Genomic DNA, 14204 nt, shown 5'->3' with positions numbered 1-14204 from the left:
TGGAAAGAACCCAGTCCTTGAATTTGAGAAACATTATCTTTGCAAAGTGGCTTTCCCACCTGCATGCCTCCCAATACAAACCAGGAGTTCTTCGGGTAAAGCAAAAAGCATTTTATTAAGAGAGGTCAAGTTTTATATAGCATACAGAAACAAATGATGCATATACATGTGTATTTGTGCATTATTTTCAGGTAACAATGTGTCAAAGCAACAAATTAAATAACAAAAGACATTGATTAGATATGAGGAAAAAAAAACACCTTTAAAATATGTTGCATTTCCTCTTTTCCCATCCAAATGTGTTTCTTTAACACTTGCAATCCTAAGACTCCAGAATATATTCCCTATATAAATAGGTTAGTTTTTGCACATTAAAGGTTTTGACTAATAAAATCGTGGTTTCCTAAACTTCAAAACAAAGCACAGATGCCTTGCTAAAAATGCTAATATCACCTGTATTAAAAAGTTAACAATGAAGCCTTAAAGGCCAGGTAAAAACTCCCACCATGCCAGGTTAAGAAAACTCTCTAGAGTAGCTTTTCTCAATCTGTTTCTCTATCCCGTTTGGACAAAACCATGGATTACAGGCAGTCCTCCATTTAGGACAATTGAACCCAGAATTTATGTTGCTAAGTGAGAAATTTGTTAAGTGAGCTTTGCCCAATTTTACCACTTTTCTTGCCACTTTGTTAAGTGAATCACTGTAGTTGTTAAATTAGTAACACCGTTGTTAAGCAAATCTGGCTTTCCCATTGACTTCTCTTGTCAGAAGGTCACAAAAAGTGATCAGAGTGGCGCAGTGGTTAGGGTGCAGTACTGCAGGCCACTTCAGCTGACTGTTATCTGCAGTTCAGCGGTTCTAATCTCAAGGTTCAAGGTTGACTCAGCCTTCCATCCTTCCGAGGTGGGTGAAATGAGGACCCAGACTGTAAGGGCAATATGCTGACTCTGTAAACCGCTTAGAGAGGGCTGAAAGCCCTATGAAGCGGTATATAAGTCTAACTGCTATTGGTATTGGTATTGCTATTGCTAAAAAGTGATCTCATGACCCCAGGACACTGCAGCTGTCATAAATATGAACCAGTTGTCAAGTATTTGTAAGTAAATCACATGACTATGGGGATGCCGCAAAGGTTGTGTGAAAAATGATCATTTTTTCCAGCACCATTGTAACTTTGAACGGTCACTAAATGAACTGCTGTAAGTCGAGGACTAATTGTACTCTTTCCTAAGTAAATGATGGAAGTTTAGGGCAATCGATTTGGCTGGAGAAAGTAACACCCAAGCCAAGCCGCACACTTAAAAGAAAAGGCTAATGTTCAAGTTGCATTCCATTGCTGGGAAAAACGCCACCACGGCTTCACAGCAGCCAATTCTACTAGACAATTCTAGAGGGATCTGAAGGTGGGTGGGGAGAAAGGAAACGTCAATCCTTTCCCGCCACTTCTAGAAGGGAAGGTCTTCTGCCAATTACCTCCCTGCGTCCCATCAGATCGCATAGAGTTGGCCTCCTCCGTATTCCATCCGCCAGTCAGTGCCGACTGGCGACTACTCGGAGGAGAGCCTTCTCTGTTGCGGCTCCGACACTATGGAACAATCTCCCCGTGGAGATTCGTACCCTCACCACCGTCCAGGCCTTCCGCACAGCCCTCAAGAACTGGCTAACCCGTCAGGCCTGGGGATAATCTTATTTCGCCCCTCCCGAATGCTGAGTGAATGTTGAGTTTTATTATCTAATTTACTTTGTGCACATTTCTTTTTTCGTATTGTCCTACACTCCCCTTCCTTTTTTGATTGTAAGCCGCCCTGAGTCCCCTCAGGGAAAAGGGCGGCCTATAAATAAACAAATCTAAATCTTGGGAAAAAGAAAGTTTCATCCTTCCTCCCCCGCCCCAAGCTGGGGGTGGGGGGAGTGGGCGGGGCCTGCGAGATTGATCTGAGCAGCGGTGATGATGTAATTATGTCAGCTTGCCGAGTTTCCTTCCCCCAAGCCTCCCGCCTTGAATAGGCGCCAATGGCAAGGGAGCCGGCATAGAGAACGCAAGCGGTTAGCACTCGCGCATGCGCTGTTTTTTTCCAAGCACCCTAAGAACGGCAGCGAGGGAAAAAAAACAAAGCAGTCGCACGCCTAGATCGCGTGGTAGACCGGTGCATACTAAATCGTGAGGAGGAGAATGCGCCTCACTTTGACTGTCCAGTATAGGGAGCGCGGGGTCCCTCGCGCATAAAGACTTAAGAACTGACGTTGTACGTAAAGCTGTCACCGAGGCCCTTCCCCACCCACTTTTTCGTTTGGCCCCTCCCCCTTCTTTCGTTGGAGAAAGTTCGGAAGAAGGACCGCCCTTCTCTCCGCCCCCCTCCCTTCTCTGTCAGTGAAGGTTCCCGATGGTTCTGGAAAGAGGCGGCGGCGCGAGTATATAAGGCGTGCGGGAGGCGGGGGCTCCGCGCAGTGCAGCTCTTGAAGAGTTAGAGAGGCGCGGATTCCTTCGGCGAACGGTTGTGCAGCTGGTGATTTACCGCCGTCAAGGTGAGGACGCGGTCGCTTGCAACGGAGACGGACGCTCAAACTCATGGGTTCCCCCCCTCATAAAGTAGAGCTGCCTTTCCCTCAAGAGGGCCGGGGTGAGAGAGTAAGGGGCGGCGAGAGCCCCAAGGACGCCGGGTTTACTTTGAGCCCGACGGAGACCGAACAGCGAGACCTAAAAGGCCAGACGGAGCGGCCGGTTTGGCCCGCACGCCTCACGGTAGCGACGACGGGTTGGGGAGGATGGGAGAAGGAACGAAGCGGTCGCTCTGCGGGAAAGACTTAAGTTACTTTAAAAGGGGGGGGACACGGGCAAGAGGGGCGACCTTGCTGCTTTCCCCACAAGATTGGCTTTCAGAGGAAGCGAAGGGGTCGGATGAACGAGGAGAAGCAATGTGAGACGGAGGAATGAATGGAAGCGCTTGCATGGCCGTCTGGGGGTGGATGGGGTGGGGAGGACGCCGAATGTTCTCGGCCGGGAAAGGAGGCGGGAGGCCAGGAAAGCGGCTGTCGTGGGGAAGAAGGGAGGCGGGCGAGAGAGGGGAGAAGAGCCGCTCTCCTGAGTTCGGCGGCGCGCAACCGACCAACCTCCGCGTCGACGAGAGAATTGGCTCCTGGTGGCGCGTGGGGGGGGGGAGGGAATGGAAGGGGGGGGAGAGCAAACGGATGTGTGGAAGCAAGAAGACTCTAGTAATTTCTAGAATTCTTACTCATTTGTCTCGGCCGCCGGCAGGTGGCGCAAAGGTTGGCTGTGGAATCCTCGAGACTTCTCGCCTGAGCGTTCAGCTTACTTCGTGGGTGGGTGAAACCAAGGGACCGGACATTTCCCTATAGTGACTGGCATGTAGCAGTCCTTTTTTTTTCCTCTCTCGTTTTTTGTGCCATTTCCAGCATAAACACTCCCACCCTGCCAGTAACTTGTAAAATGAAACTTGTTCCATGTCTTCTCTGCCCAAATGTTTTGAGTTCAACAGCCATAAGCTTAATAGTATGCTCAACGCACATGCTTCATCTTAATGGAAGAGGGTACTGAAACTAGATTTTCCCCCACTGTTGAAACTATTTTAACTGCTTTTAAATCTATATGAGAAATAATATATTTCAGTTATGCAATGCAATACGTTAATCTGTTAGAAAATCAATTTTTGCTTTCCTTTTTTGACAGATGCCAGAGGAAGTACAGACACAGGATCAACCAATGGAGGAGGAGGTGGAGACCTTTGCCTTTCAGGCAGAAATTGCTCAATTAATGTCACTGATTATCAATACCTTTTACTCCAACAAGGAAATTTTTCTCAGGGAATTGATCTCTAATTCTTCTGATGTAAGTGCAATTTCTAAGGTTCTAGAAAATAATTCCATTATTATTATATTATTTTATTTTACTCAATTGCTATCTGATATTTTGCAGGCTCTTGACAAAATCCGGTATGAAAGTTTGACAGACCCAAGCAAATTGGATTCTGGAAAGGAGTTGAAAATAAGTCTTATTCCTAACAAACAAGACCGTACCCTAACCCTTGTGGATACTGGCATTGGGATGACCAAAGCTGACTTAATAAATAACCTGGGTACCATTGCCAAGTCTGGCACCAAGGCTTTTATGGAGGCCTTGCAGGCTGGAGCAGATATTTCTATGATTGGCCAATTTGGTGTTGGCTTCTATTCTGCATACTTGGTGGCTGAGAAAGTGACAGTGATCGCCAAACACAATGATGATGAACAGTATGCCTGGGAATCTTCAGCTGGTGGATCATTCACTGTCAGATTGGACAATGGTAAGAGTCCAATTACAATAAATGACTAATTTTTAAGGATTAATATTGGGGAAAATCCAAACTGCAACTGTCAGATCAGGATTGAAATCAGTGAGAGAAGTAATGGGGAAATAAAATAATGTGTTACTAAAACCTACAATAATTGCTTAAATCTAACAGGAAACCTTACTGTATATAAGAAAAGACTAGTGCTATGAATAATGCAGCATTAAAGACCAGATATTTTTGCCATAATCTAGATTAGTGTATGTCTTGAACCAGTAATGTTCATTTATTTTAATTGATCCCTTGTTTTATGGATCTTTTTATGCAACAGTAATTAAAAATAATTTATTTTACAGGTGAGCCTCTAGGTCGTGGTACAAAGGTTATTCTGCATCTGAAAGAAGACCAGACTGAATACTTGGAAGAAAGACGAATTAAGGAAATAGTCAAGAAACATTCCCAGTTCATTGGCTATCCAATAACACTTTTTGTGAGTAACTTGTTCTCAATAAAATAGTATCTGAATCTTTGTATTTACCTAAATGAATTGCTCTGGTGATAATGATAATTTTAAATTTAACTGCATAGGGGTCAATATACAATATACTTGGAGCAATTTGACAACTGTGCTACATTTAGTTACATTAGCAAAACTAGAAGCAAATTAAAATCATAATGTGATATAGTAAGCATTTAATATGAATAAAGGATTGTCCTGGAGATTATGCATAATTTTGCCTTGCTTACATTTATCAGTAGATAAATCTTTCAGAGAATTGTTTCTTCAATTTGCTCTACCAGGCTCACCTTTTTCTGTTTTATATGCTTAATTTAGGTAGAAAAGGAGCGTGACAAAGAGGTGAGTGATGATGAGGCAGAAGAAAAAGAGGAGGAGAAAGAAGAAAAAGAAGAAAAGCCCGAAGATAAACCAGAGATTGAAGATGTTGGTTCTGATGAGGAAGAAGAAAAGAAGGATGGAGACAAGAAGAAGAAGAAGAAAATCAAGGAGAAGTACATTGACGAAGAAGAGCTGAACAAGACCAAACCCATTTGGACCAGAAACCCAGATGATATTACAAATGAGGAATATGGTGAATTCTACAAGAGTCTGACTAATGACTGGGAAGATCACTTAGCAGTCAAAGTAAGATTATTGATTCTTTTGGGAATGGACTATTTGTTCTTTACATGAATTTTAAGTGAAACTCAAACTGACAAAACTGGTAGTATATCAAAATATAAAGTGGCTTGTGTTTAAAATATTTTGACCCTTTTTGTAAGTAAACACTTAAAAATAATATGGAAATAGTCCCAATTGTTTAAATTTAGGAGAACATTTGCCATCCGATACTATTACTGTAAAATTCAAATCTTTCCTTTGATATAAATTTTATTTTATAATTTATATTCTATGCCAGATTTTTGCTAATTAATTTCCTTAATGTTGCAGCACTTCTCTGTGGAAGGACAGCTTGAATTCAGAGCACTCTTGTTTGTTCCAAGGCGTGCACCTTTTGACTTATTTGAAAACAGAAAGAAAAAGAATAACATCAAGTTATATGTACGCAGAGTGTTTATCATGGATAATTGTGAAGAGTTAATCCCTGAATATTTGAGTAAGTAGTTCTTTATCTGTTAAAAGTTGCAGGTTGCTACAAGGTCGAAAATAGTTACTCTTTGTGCTTAAGGTAGGGGGCTGTCAGATCATAGTTAATCTAGTTAAGCGCAGCAGCTATTTGAAAAAAATCACACAAAACTTAAATTGAGTCAGTATTCTCTTTCTAGAAGGGAAAAGCATAACACTATTGACAAGGTAATGGAATGAAGGCAGGGTTTTCTAAAAGGGAAACTTGCATTTTATTATTATGGAAAACTTGTTCCAATTTAAGCTCATTAGTGAGTTTTTAAAATTACCTTACAAACCTTAACCTTGAGAAATAAAAACATGGTTATAATTTCATCTTATTTGCAGACTTCATGAGAGGTGTTGTTGATTCAGAAGACTTGCCTCTGAATATCTCACGTGAAATGCTTCAGCAGAGCAAAATCCTGAAAGTGATTCGAAAGAATTTGGTCAAGAAATGTTTAGAACTCTTCACTGAGCTGGCAGAAGATAAAGAAAATTACAAGAAGTTCTATGAGCAGTTTTCCAAAAATATTAAGGTTTGTTGGTTTGAAATACTTATTTCAATTTTGCCATAAACGTTTGCATGCAGCTTACAAAACTGGAACTTTCTTATAGCTTGGCATTCATGAAGATTCCCAAAACCGCAAGAAATTGTCAGAGTTATTAAGATACTACACTTCTGCCTCTGGGGATGAGATGGTATCACTAAAGGATTACTGCACTCGGATGAAGGAAAATCAGAAGCATGTGTACTACATTACTGGTGAGTACCTTCAGATCATCTGGTTTCTACTGATTGGGATCATAATGTTGACATTATGTTTCATTTAGCAACTATTTGTCATTACGATGAAAAAATATTGGTAAGTTTTTAAAGCAAAGGAAAGTTGAAGTAAGATCATGAACAGTCATACTTAGCAACTACTTATATACTGCTTTATAGCCCTCTCTAAGTGGTTAAAAGAGTTGGCATATTGCCGCCAACATTCTAGATCCCATCTCAGAAGGATGGAAGGCTGAGTCAATCTTGAACTGGTGAGAATCAAACTCCTGGTAGTGAGCAGAGTTAACCTGCGGTACTGCATTCTAACCACTGCACTGCCACAGCTCTTGTAGAACTTCATTCTTGATTGTGTCTCCACTTAAGTTAACCATGGTTATAGTTGTTGGGCAGATTCATATAAAAAGTTGATACCATAAATTGGTTAAAATTCTATTGAACTTTGCTTGAAGGTACATTTTTCTTTTAGGTGAAACAAAAGATCAGGTGGCTAATTCTGCATTTGTGGAGCGACTTCGTAAACATGGCTTGGAAGTAATCTATATGATTGAACCTATTGATGAATATTGTGTACAACAGTTGAAAGAATTTGAGGGGAAGACTTTGGTGTCAGTAACAAAAGAAGGTCTGGAGCTTCCTGAAGACGAAGAAGAGAAAAAGAAACAGGAGGAGAAGAAAGCAAAGTTTGAAAGTCTCTGCAAGATCATGAAAGATATACTTGAAAAGAAAGTAGAGAAGGTATGCATATTTAAGCCCCCCCCTCCCCCCAAGCAAATAGAAGTTTTTGCTGACAGCCCTTTTATAAAACAACATGCAATCTTTGACAAGTTCAGTATGCTATACGGGTTAGTCAAGTAGCAACTGAGGGTTTGGGTTTTTCTTCAAAATTGAAATGCCGTATTTTTTAGAGTATAAGATGCACATTTTTAAAAACAGGCTGAAAATCTGAGTGTGTCTTACACATCGAATATAGCATTTTTTTGCCTCCTGAAGCCCTGTCCCCTTCATCAAAATGGCTGTGCATAGCCTTATGAAGGCTTTCAGAGAGCACCTGGGAGCTGGGGAGGGCAGAAATAATCCTTTTTGCCCCACCCCTCCAGGAGCACTCTGCAAGCCTCCCCCTGCCCGCTATTCATGCCTTTTATTTGGGGGGGGGAGGTCTGTCTTTGAAAAATACTGGCACTTTTGGGAAGGTTTGCATAGTGGGAGGAAAAAATCCCCCCCCCCCCCCCACAAAGCTCTTTAACTGGTTGATGAGAATTACATTGATCAAGTGCTATGCCAGCAGAAACAAAGTCAGTGATTTCCTTCTCTAGCACATGGATAAATACACCTGGAAACATCTACCTACCTACCTATCTACTGTATTTATATATCTATTTCTCTATCCCTCTACCTACCTACCTACACAACTCTCTTCCTACCTACCTACTGTATTTCTCTATTTCTCTCTGTCCCTTTATCTACCTACCTAACTATTCTCTCTATCCCCCTCTATCTACTTACCTACTTTTTCAAAAATTTGCCTCTTCAAAACCTTGGTGTGTCTCTTACTCCGAACGGTAGCTTTTTTAAAAAAAGGAAATGAAATAATTGTAGCTTTCTATAGTGATTGGGCTTTTCTCTGATTTAAATACTCTTAATTCTTTTAGGTTGTAGTTTCCAACCGACTGGTTACTTCTCCATGCTGCATTGTAACCAGTACATATGGCTGGACTGCAAATATGGAGAGGATCATGAAAGCCCAGGCTCTCAGGGACAACTCCACAATGGGTTACATGGCTGCAAAGAAACATTTGGAGATAAATCCTGACCACTCTATCATTGAAACACTGAGACAGAAGGCAGAAGCAGACAAGAATGACAAGTCGGTGAAAGATCTGGTCATTCTTCTGTACGAGACTGCACTTTTGTCTTCCGGCTTCAGTCTAGAGGACCCACAGACACATGCCAACCGTATCTATAGAATGATAAAACTTGGTTTGGGTAAGTTAGGATGTGTTTTAATTAGGATGTGTTTTCTTATTAGGGAGATACTTCTATGGGGAAAATAATAATTGTGTTCACTTTATACAGGCATAGATGAAGATGATGCTACTACAGAAGAAACAAGCCCAGCAGTTACCGAAGAGATGCCACCACTGGAAGGAGATGATGACACTTCACGTATGGAAGAAGTGGATTAAATACCCATTTATCTGAAAGAAATGTGGATATTCCCTTTGCCCTTGGCTTTGAATAAGTTATGTTTTGTATATTATGAATGTTAACCTGCTGAAAAATTCATGACACTTGTCTGCATTCCCTCTTTATATTTATTTTTTGAAGATGTTATTCTTTTATTTTTGTTACATTTGCTTTTTTAGGTAATGTGGGATGCCATTGAGGGAATGTCCTTTCTTGATATATAACCCTGTACATTGGCAAATAAATATTTGGGTAGTTTATGGCAGGATTTTGTGCTGGTGGACAGAAAAGGAGTAAGTGGGAAATCCAGTTCTGCAAATGTTATGGTTAAGTCTCTGAAGTTACACAATTGAACACCTGTATCAGACAGTACCTGGCAACTAGGTATTTGGAACTGAATATTGTGGAATATTTAAAATCAGAATTCCAAACTGTTGATGTTTAGTTTTTTATACTGTAAAAAAAAAGATTCTAAATTCCACACTTAACATAGAATAGAATCTACTGTAAATCTATTGTGTCTAATGCAGTTTTGCATGTATGGTTCTACTCTGGAACTACCTAAAAATAAAAATGTTCAAAATGAACTTGAGACAAATGACTAATTTATTTACGTATTTAATAACTAGTGTTTTTTTTAATTAGGGCTAACTAACAGCATCACATTTAAAATAAGAGTAGAAGATAATAACTTGTACAGGAATCTTCAGAATTTGCTTCCTTAAAAAATCAGGAAAATATTCAAAAAATACTTCTGGTACCTCAAAACACACAGGCAGTATGGTAAATCCACACTGGTTTTATTTAAGAAAAACTGAGTTGGAAGGGACCTTGAAGGTCTTCTAATCCAACCTCCTGCTCAAGCAGGAGATCCCAATATCATTTCAAACAAATTGCTGTCCAGTCTCTTCAAAACCTCCAGTGATTTAGTACCCACAACTTCTGAAAGTAAGTTGTTCTACTGATTAATTGTTCTCTCGGGAAATTATTTAATTCATGGGTGCTTCTCTCCTTGATTAGTTTCCATCCATTGCCTTCAGTTGCTTTGGAGAAGAGGTTGTTCTTTGTGGCAACCCCTTAGATTTTGGAACACTGCTAGTTTTTCTTTTCAGAAGACTTGGCATATCCAATTTCTGCAACCATTCTTCATATGTTTCAGCCACCAGTCCCCTTACTGTTGTTCTTTGCACTCTCTCAGAGTTTCAACATCATTTTTATATTGGCAACCAAACTGACAACCAGAACGATTCATTATTCCAAGTGTGGTCTTACCAAGGCATTATAAAGTTCTAATAATTCAATGGTCTTAAGTTATTTTTTATTGATCCATGTAAGAGCTATTGTATGATAGGGATAGCTATAATCTAAAGGGTACAAGTGAGGATCTGATCACAATAGAAAAGTATGGTACTTGGGAGGTGGGTGAGTTCAAAATGCTTAGATATAACAGAACAAACCTGATTCCCTTTCACCACCACCACCTTTTTTCTTCGGTCCTGGACTCAAATCTGAATTCAACCTTGCAGTAGCCAGTATGAATAAGTTGCTGTGCTTTATTTTCCAAAATAAAATTTTATTTAGATTTATAGATTCACTATAAGGTACTAACAGATTCCTGACTTCTTTTTTGCTCTTCTAAAATGTGTTTCGTGTAGTTCATGTACCTACTGTACAAAATTTGGCAAAGTAGTCAACAGAACTGGTTACTGGCAGGACTTGAATCCTTTTCTGTTTACATGAAAGCTGGTAGCGCCAGGACAACCGCTGGCTACGCATTATGACAGTATTCTACTGTAGAATTTTTAACAAAAGGTTTAGCATGAAAAATAAATGAAATTGAGAAAGAGCAAGATAGATAAAATGTTATAGCAGCTTACATATTTCACCCCCAGCAGGCCTACATCACAATTCATTTCCCATATTCAACCCTTTTCAGTTGTAAATTCCAGATATCAAGCCATTTTTACCAATTTCAGTAAATAAAGTTACCATAAAGGTAGCACACTGTTATATTCGTGATCAAATATCCAATTTTGTTTTTGCTAGTTTCATCGTTATAGTCCAATTCATTGTGGATAATAAAGCTGTTTTTCTAGCTTCACACAAATGCTTTGCTTTTCCAAATCCAATCTTGCGCATCTTTTCTAATTGGCTATAAATCCTAATAGAAAAAAGTAACATGGTTTCATTTAAATTCTTTGCATCATGTGCATTTATCTTTGCTTTGTCACAGATCTACCATGTCAAGTCCATTCATGCATTCCATTTTTCTGGCAGTTAAAATGTGAAATAGTTTAAAGCAAGCCAATCCCTGACCAGAAATCAAATACAGGTGAAACTCAACAAATTAGAATATTGTGCAAATGTTCATTTATTTCAGTAATGCAACTTTAAAAGGTGAAACTAATATGAGATAAGACTCATTACATGCAAAGCAGGATAGTTCAAGCCGTGATTTGTCATAATTGTGATGATTATGGCGTACAGCTCATGAAAACTCCAAATCCACCATCTCAGAAAATTAGAATATTACATGCAATCAATAAAACAAGGATTGTACATAGAACAATATCGGACCTCTGAAAAGTATAAGCATGCATATGTACTCAGTACTTGGTTTGGGCCCCTTTTGCAGCAATTACTGCCTCAATGCGCCATGGCATGGAAGCTATCAGCCTGTGGCACTGCTGAGGTGTTATGGAAGACCAGGATGCTTCAGTAGCGGCCTTCAGCTCTTCTGCATTGTTCGGTCTCATGTCTCATCTTTCTCTTGGCAATAGATAGATAGATTCTCTATGGGGTTCAGGTCAGGCGAGTTTCCTGGCCAATCAAGCACAGTAATCCAACAGTCATTGAACCAGGTTTTGGTGCTTTTAGCAGTGTGGGCAGCTGGAAAATGAAGTCAGCATCCCCATAAAGCTCGTCTGTGGACGGAAGCATGAAATGCTCCAAAATCTCCTGGTAGACGGCTGCGTTGACCCTGGTCTTAATTAAGCACAGTGATCCAAAGTCCAGTTGCTCAGAGGTCCAAAGTCCTCTTTTCTGATGAGAGCAACTTTTGCATCTCATTTGGAAACCAAGGACCCAGAGTACGGAGGAAGAATGGAGAGGCCAATCAAGTACAGTAATCCCACGGTCATTGAACCAGTTTTTGGTGCTTTTGGCAAAAGATGCTCTCAGAAGAGCTGAAGGCCGCTATTGAAGCATCCTGGTCTTCCATAACACCTCAGCAGTGCCACAGGCTGATAGCTTCTATTGAGGCACTAATTGCTGCAAAAGGGGCCCAAACCAAGTACTGAGTACATATGCATGCTTATACTTTTCAGAGGTCCGATATTGTTCTATGTACAATCCTTGTTTTATTGATTGCATGTAATATTCTAATTTTCTGAGATGGTGGATTTGAGCTGTACGCCATAATCATCACAATTATGATTATATTATTAAAACATTATTAAATAATGTTCAATATTAACATTTAATTGAGGTCCTAATGAGAAGTGTTCCCACATGGCTTCATTGCTAGATGACAGGAATTTACAACTGTATAAATCACTTCTGGGATTCTTCCAGTAAACTGCTCAAAGCTATCAAAGTGATACTTTAACAAAAAATTGTTAGTGTGTCTTAACCAGAAAGCTAAGGAATTTGGCTCAGTTTAAGAATATGCAGCTATATAATTTTTGCATTTCTATTGTAAACCCTTACTCAAGTGATTAGGGAAAGCGGGAAATACTGTACTCAGAGGCCATAATTATAACTCCTTGCACTGATCCATGCTTCATATTTTTGTTAATAGTTTTCAAATCTTACAAAATACTGATAATCTTAGGAGGGTACCTTCATATTGATGAGTGATGTCATAATAGAGAATATTCCATAGCATATGCTGTTATAGCAACAACTATAACATGGCATGGAATGATTCTCTTGATGTTAGATACCTCGCTTGCATTTAGATGTCTGATTGTCTTGCAAGTTAGATACATTGGCTTACATTTGGCGTGTAATAAAGTTAACTGAAAGGTAGGCTCATTCTAGTTGGAATGATTCTGATATGAATACATTAGTTTACCATTAGATAGATATGAGTTAGTTAACTCATCTGGGAGACAATTTGATTTATTCTCTGCAAAAAAAAGTGTGTTAGTGTAAACTAGGTGTTACTCTTAATAGCCACCTTTTTCACAAAAAAGTTTTGGGAGAGCATAAAGTGAAGTATAGCAGCTGCAGTAGGAAAGTGCTTGTATTTCCCTCCATCTGCAGTTCTGCTCCAACTTGTTTTTCTTGTCATTCTCACAATACCCCTGTTGTCAGTTACTTTCTTTCCCCCAGTATGATCAGGCGCCATGAAAGCTGAAGAGGAAAAGCTTTTCTGCTTTTATCCCCTCTATACAATTACAAAACACAACCAGTTTAGGGCCAACCAGCTCTTTTGGGCAGACTCTGTACTGAGTCACAATATGTGGGAGTAACATTAAAACCCCTTTCAGGTGTTTGGCTTCTCCAAACCCCACTTCAGGGTAAGAAAGGCACAAGTAGACTTTGAATATGGGAATCTGGTAGAAGGTCATCCTTCAGCAAGGTTTTTTCCCCTCCCTAATTTTGTTTAGACTTCAACTCCAATGGATTTTACCAAGTTTCCAGACTGCATGGAGGGACTCGGAGACAGATTCATGGTAAACAGTTTATTTTTTTGTCCTTAAATTTCCCCCTTAAGTATTAATATATTTGGTAATATATGAAACAAAATGCTCTGCAAAATTTATAAAACAAATCATTGTTATATTTGTGTTACATTCAGTGTTACATACTGAAGTATGATAATATTTTATCTGGCAAAGATCCAGTTTAGTATAGTGATAAAGACACCAAGCTAGAAATTGGGATACTATGAATTGAAAGGTTTAGTCTTCCAAGCTTTTGTCTCATGCTGGAGCCCATCCTCAAGGAATCTTTCTCTAGCGGAGTATGTACTTTAGGCTATACTGTATGCGGCATGGATACGGTGCCTGGTTGTGTGTGGCTTTTTAGTTATTGATTGGGAGTTATTGATTGATTTAGTTATTGTTGGCCAGCTATTAATTCATTGGCTGTTGCTTCCTTGTGCTCCCAAGTCCTCACCTCCTATGTACTTGATAAACTGGTGATAAAGCAGATCTCCTAAGTCTGAAAACTTGGAAGACTAAACCTCTGGTCCCAGTGATCCACCCAGATTTGATCCTGCAACATTGTTCTGGGACATGTATATTTGACTTCATTTGCCATGCTATCGGATTTGGCCAGTAGGGTAGATATAGTACAGGCAAAGGAAATGAGCCA

General features: G+C 39.8%; 1 protein-coding gene across 2 annotated transcripts; it reads left to right on the top strand.

The window, feature by feature from the left end:
* Positions 1–2378: 2378 nt before the first annotated feature.
* On the top strand, positions 2379–9469 carry HSP90AA1 (heat shock protein 90 alpha family class A member 1). Of its 2 annotated transcripts, none has more exons than XM_014052525.2 (11): positions 2379–2527; positions 3690–3848; positions 3936–4302; positions 4644–4777; positions 5123–5431; positions 5738–5903; positions 6260–6450; positions 6530–6677; positions 7165–7433; positions 8348–8681; positions 8772–9469. In XM_014052525.2, the coding sequence occupies exons 2-11, from the start codon at positions 3690–3692 to the stop codon at positions 8879–8881; spliced, it is 2187 nt and encodes a 728-aa protein (XP_013908000.1). In that variant the 5' UTR covers positions 2379–2527; the 3' UTR covers positions 8882–9469. The 2 variants fall into 2 exon arrangements, with proteins under 2 accessions (XP_013908000.1, XP_087582668.1); XM_087726542.1 differs by having other exon boundaries at positions 4644–4781; positions 5127–5431.
* The last annotated feature ends 4735 nt before the right edge of the window (positions 9470–14204 follow it).

This window comes from Thamnophis sirtalis, unplaced genomic scaffold, assembly GCF_051295495.1.
Source record: "Thamnophis sirtalis isolate CommonGarterSnake01/CBP01778 unplaced genomic scaffold, rThaSir2_p1.2 scaffold_1, whole genome shotgun sequence".
Classification (NCBI taxonomy): domain Eukaryota; kingdom Metazoa; phylum Chordata; class Lepidosauria; order Squamata; family Natricidae; genus Thamnophis; species Thamnophis sirtalis.
The sequence above is the reverse complement of the archived record's forward strand: the minus strand, read 5'-3'. Positions and strand labels throughout refer to the sequence as shown.

Excerpts from the sequence above, each read along its gene's own strand:
- HSP90AA1 (XM_014052525.2), top strand. The coding sequence starts at position 3,690 with ATGCCAGAGGAAGTACAGACACAGGATCAACCAATGGAGGAGGAGGTG. Across the intron at positions 4,778-5,122 it reads GCTATCCAATAACACTTTTT|GTAGAAAAGGAGCGTGACAA; the intron begins GTGAGTAACTTG and ends TGCTTAATTTAG. Across the intron at positions 7,434-8,347 it reads TTGAAAAGAAAGTAGAGAAG|GTTGTAGTTTCCAACCGACT; the intron begins GTATGCATATTT and ends TAATTCTTTTAG.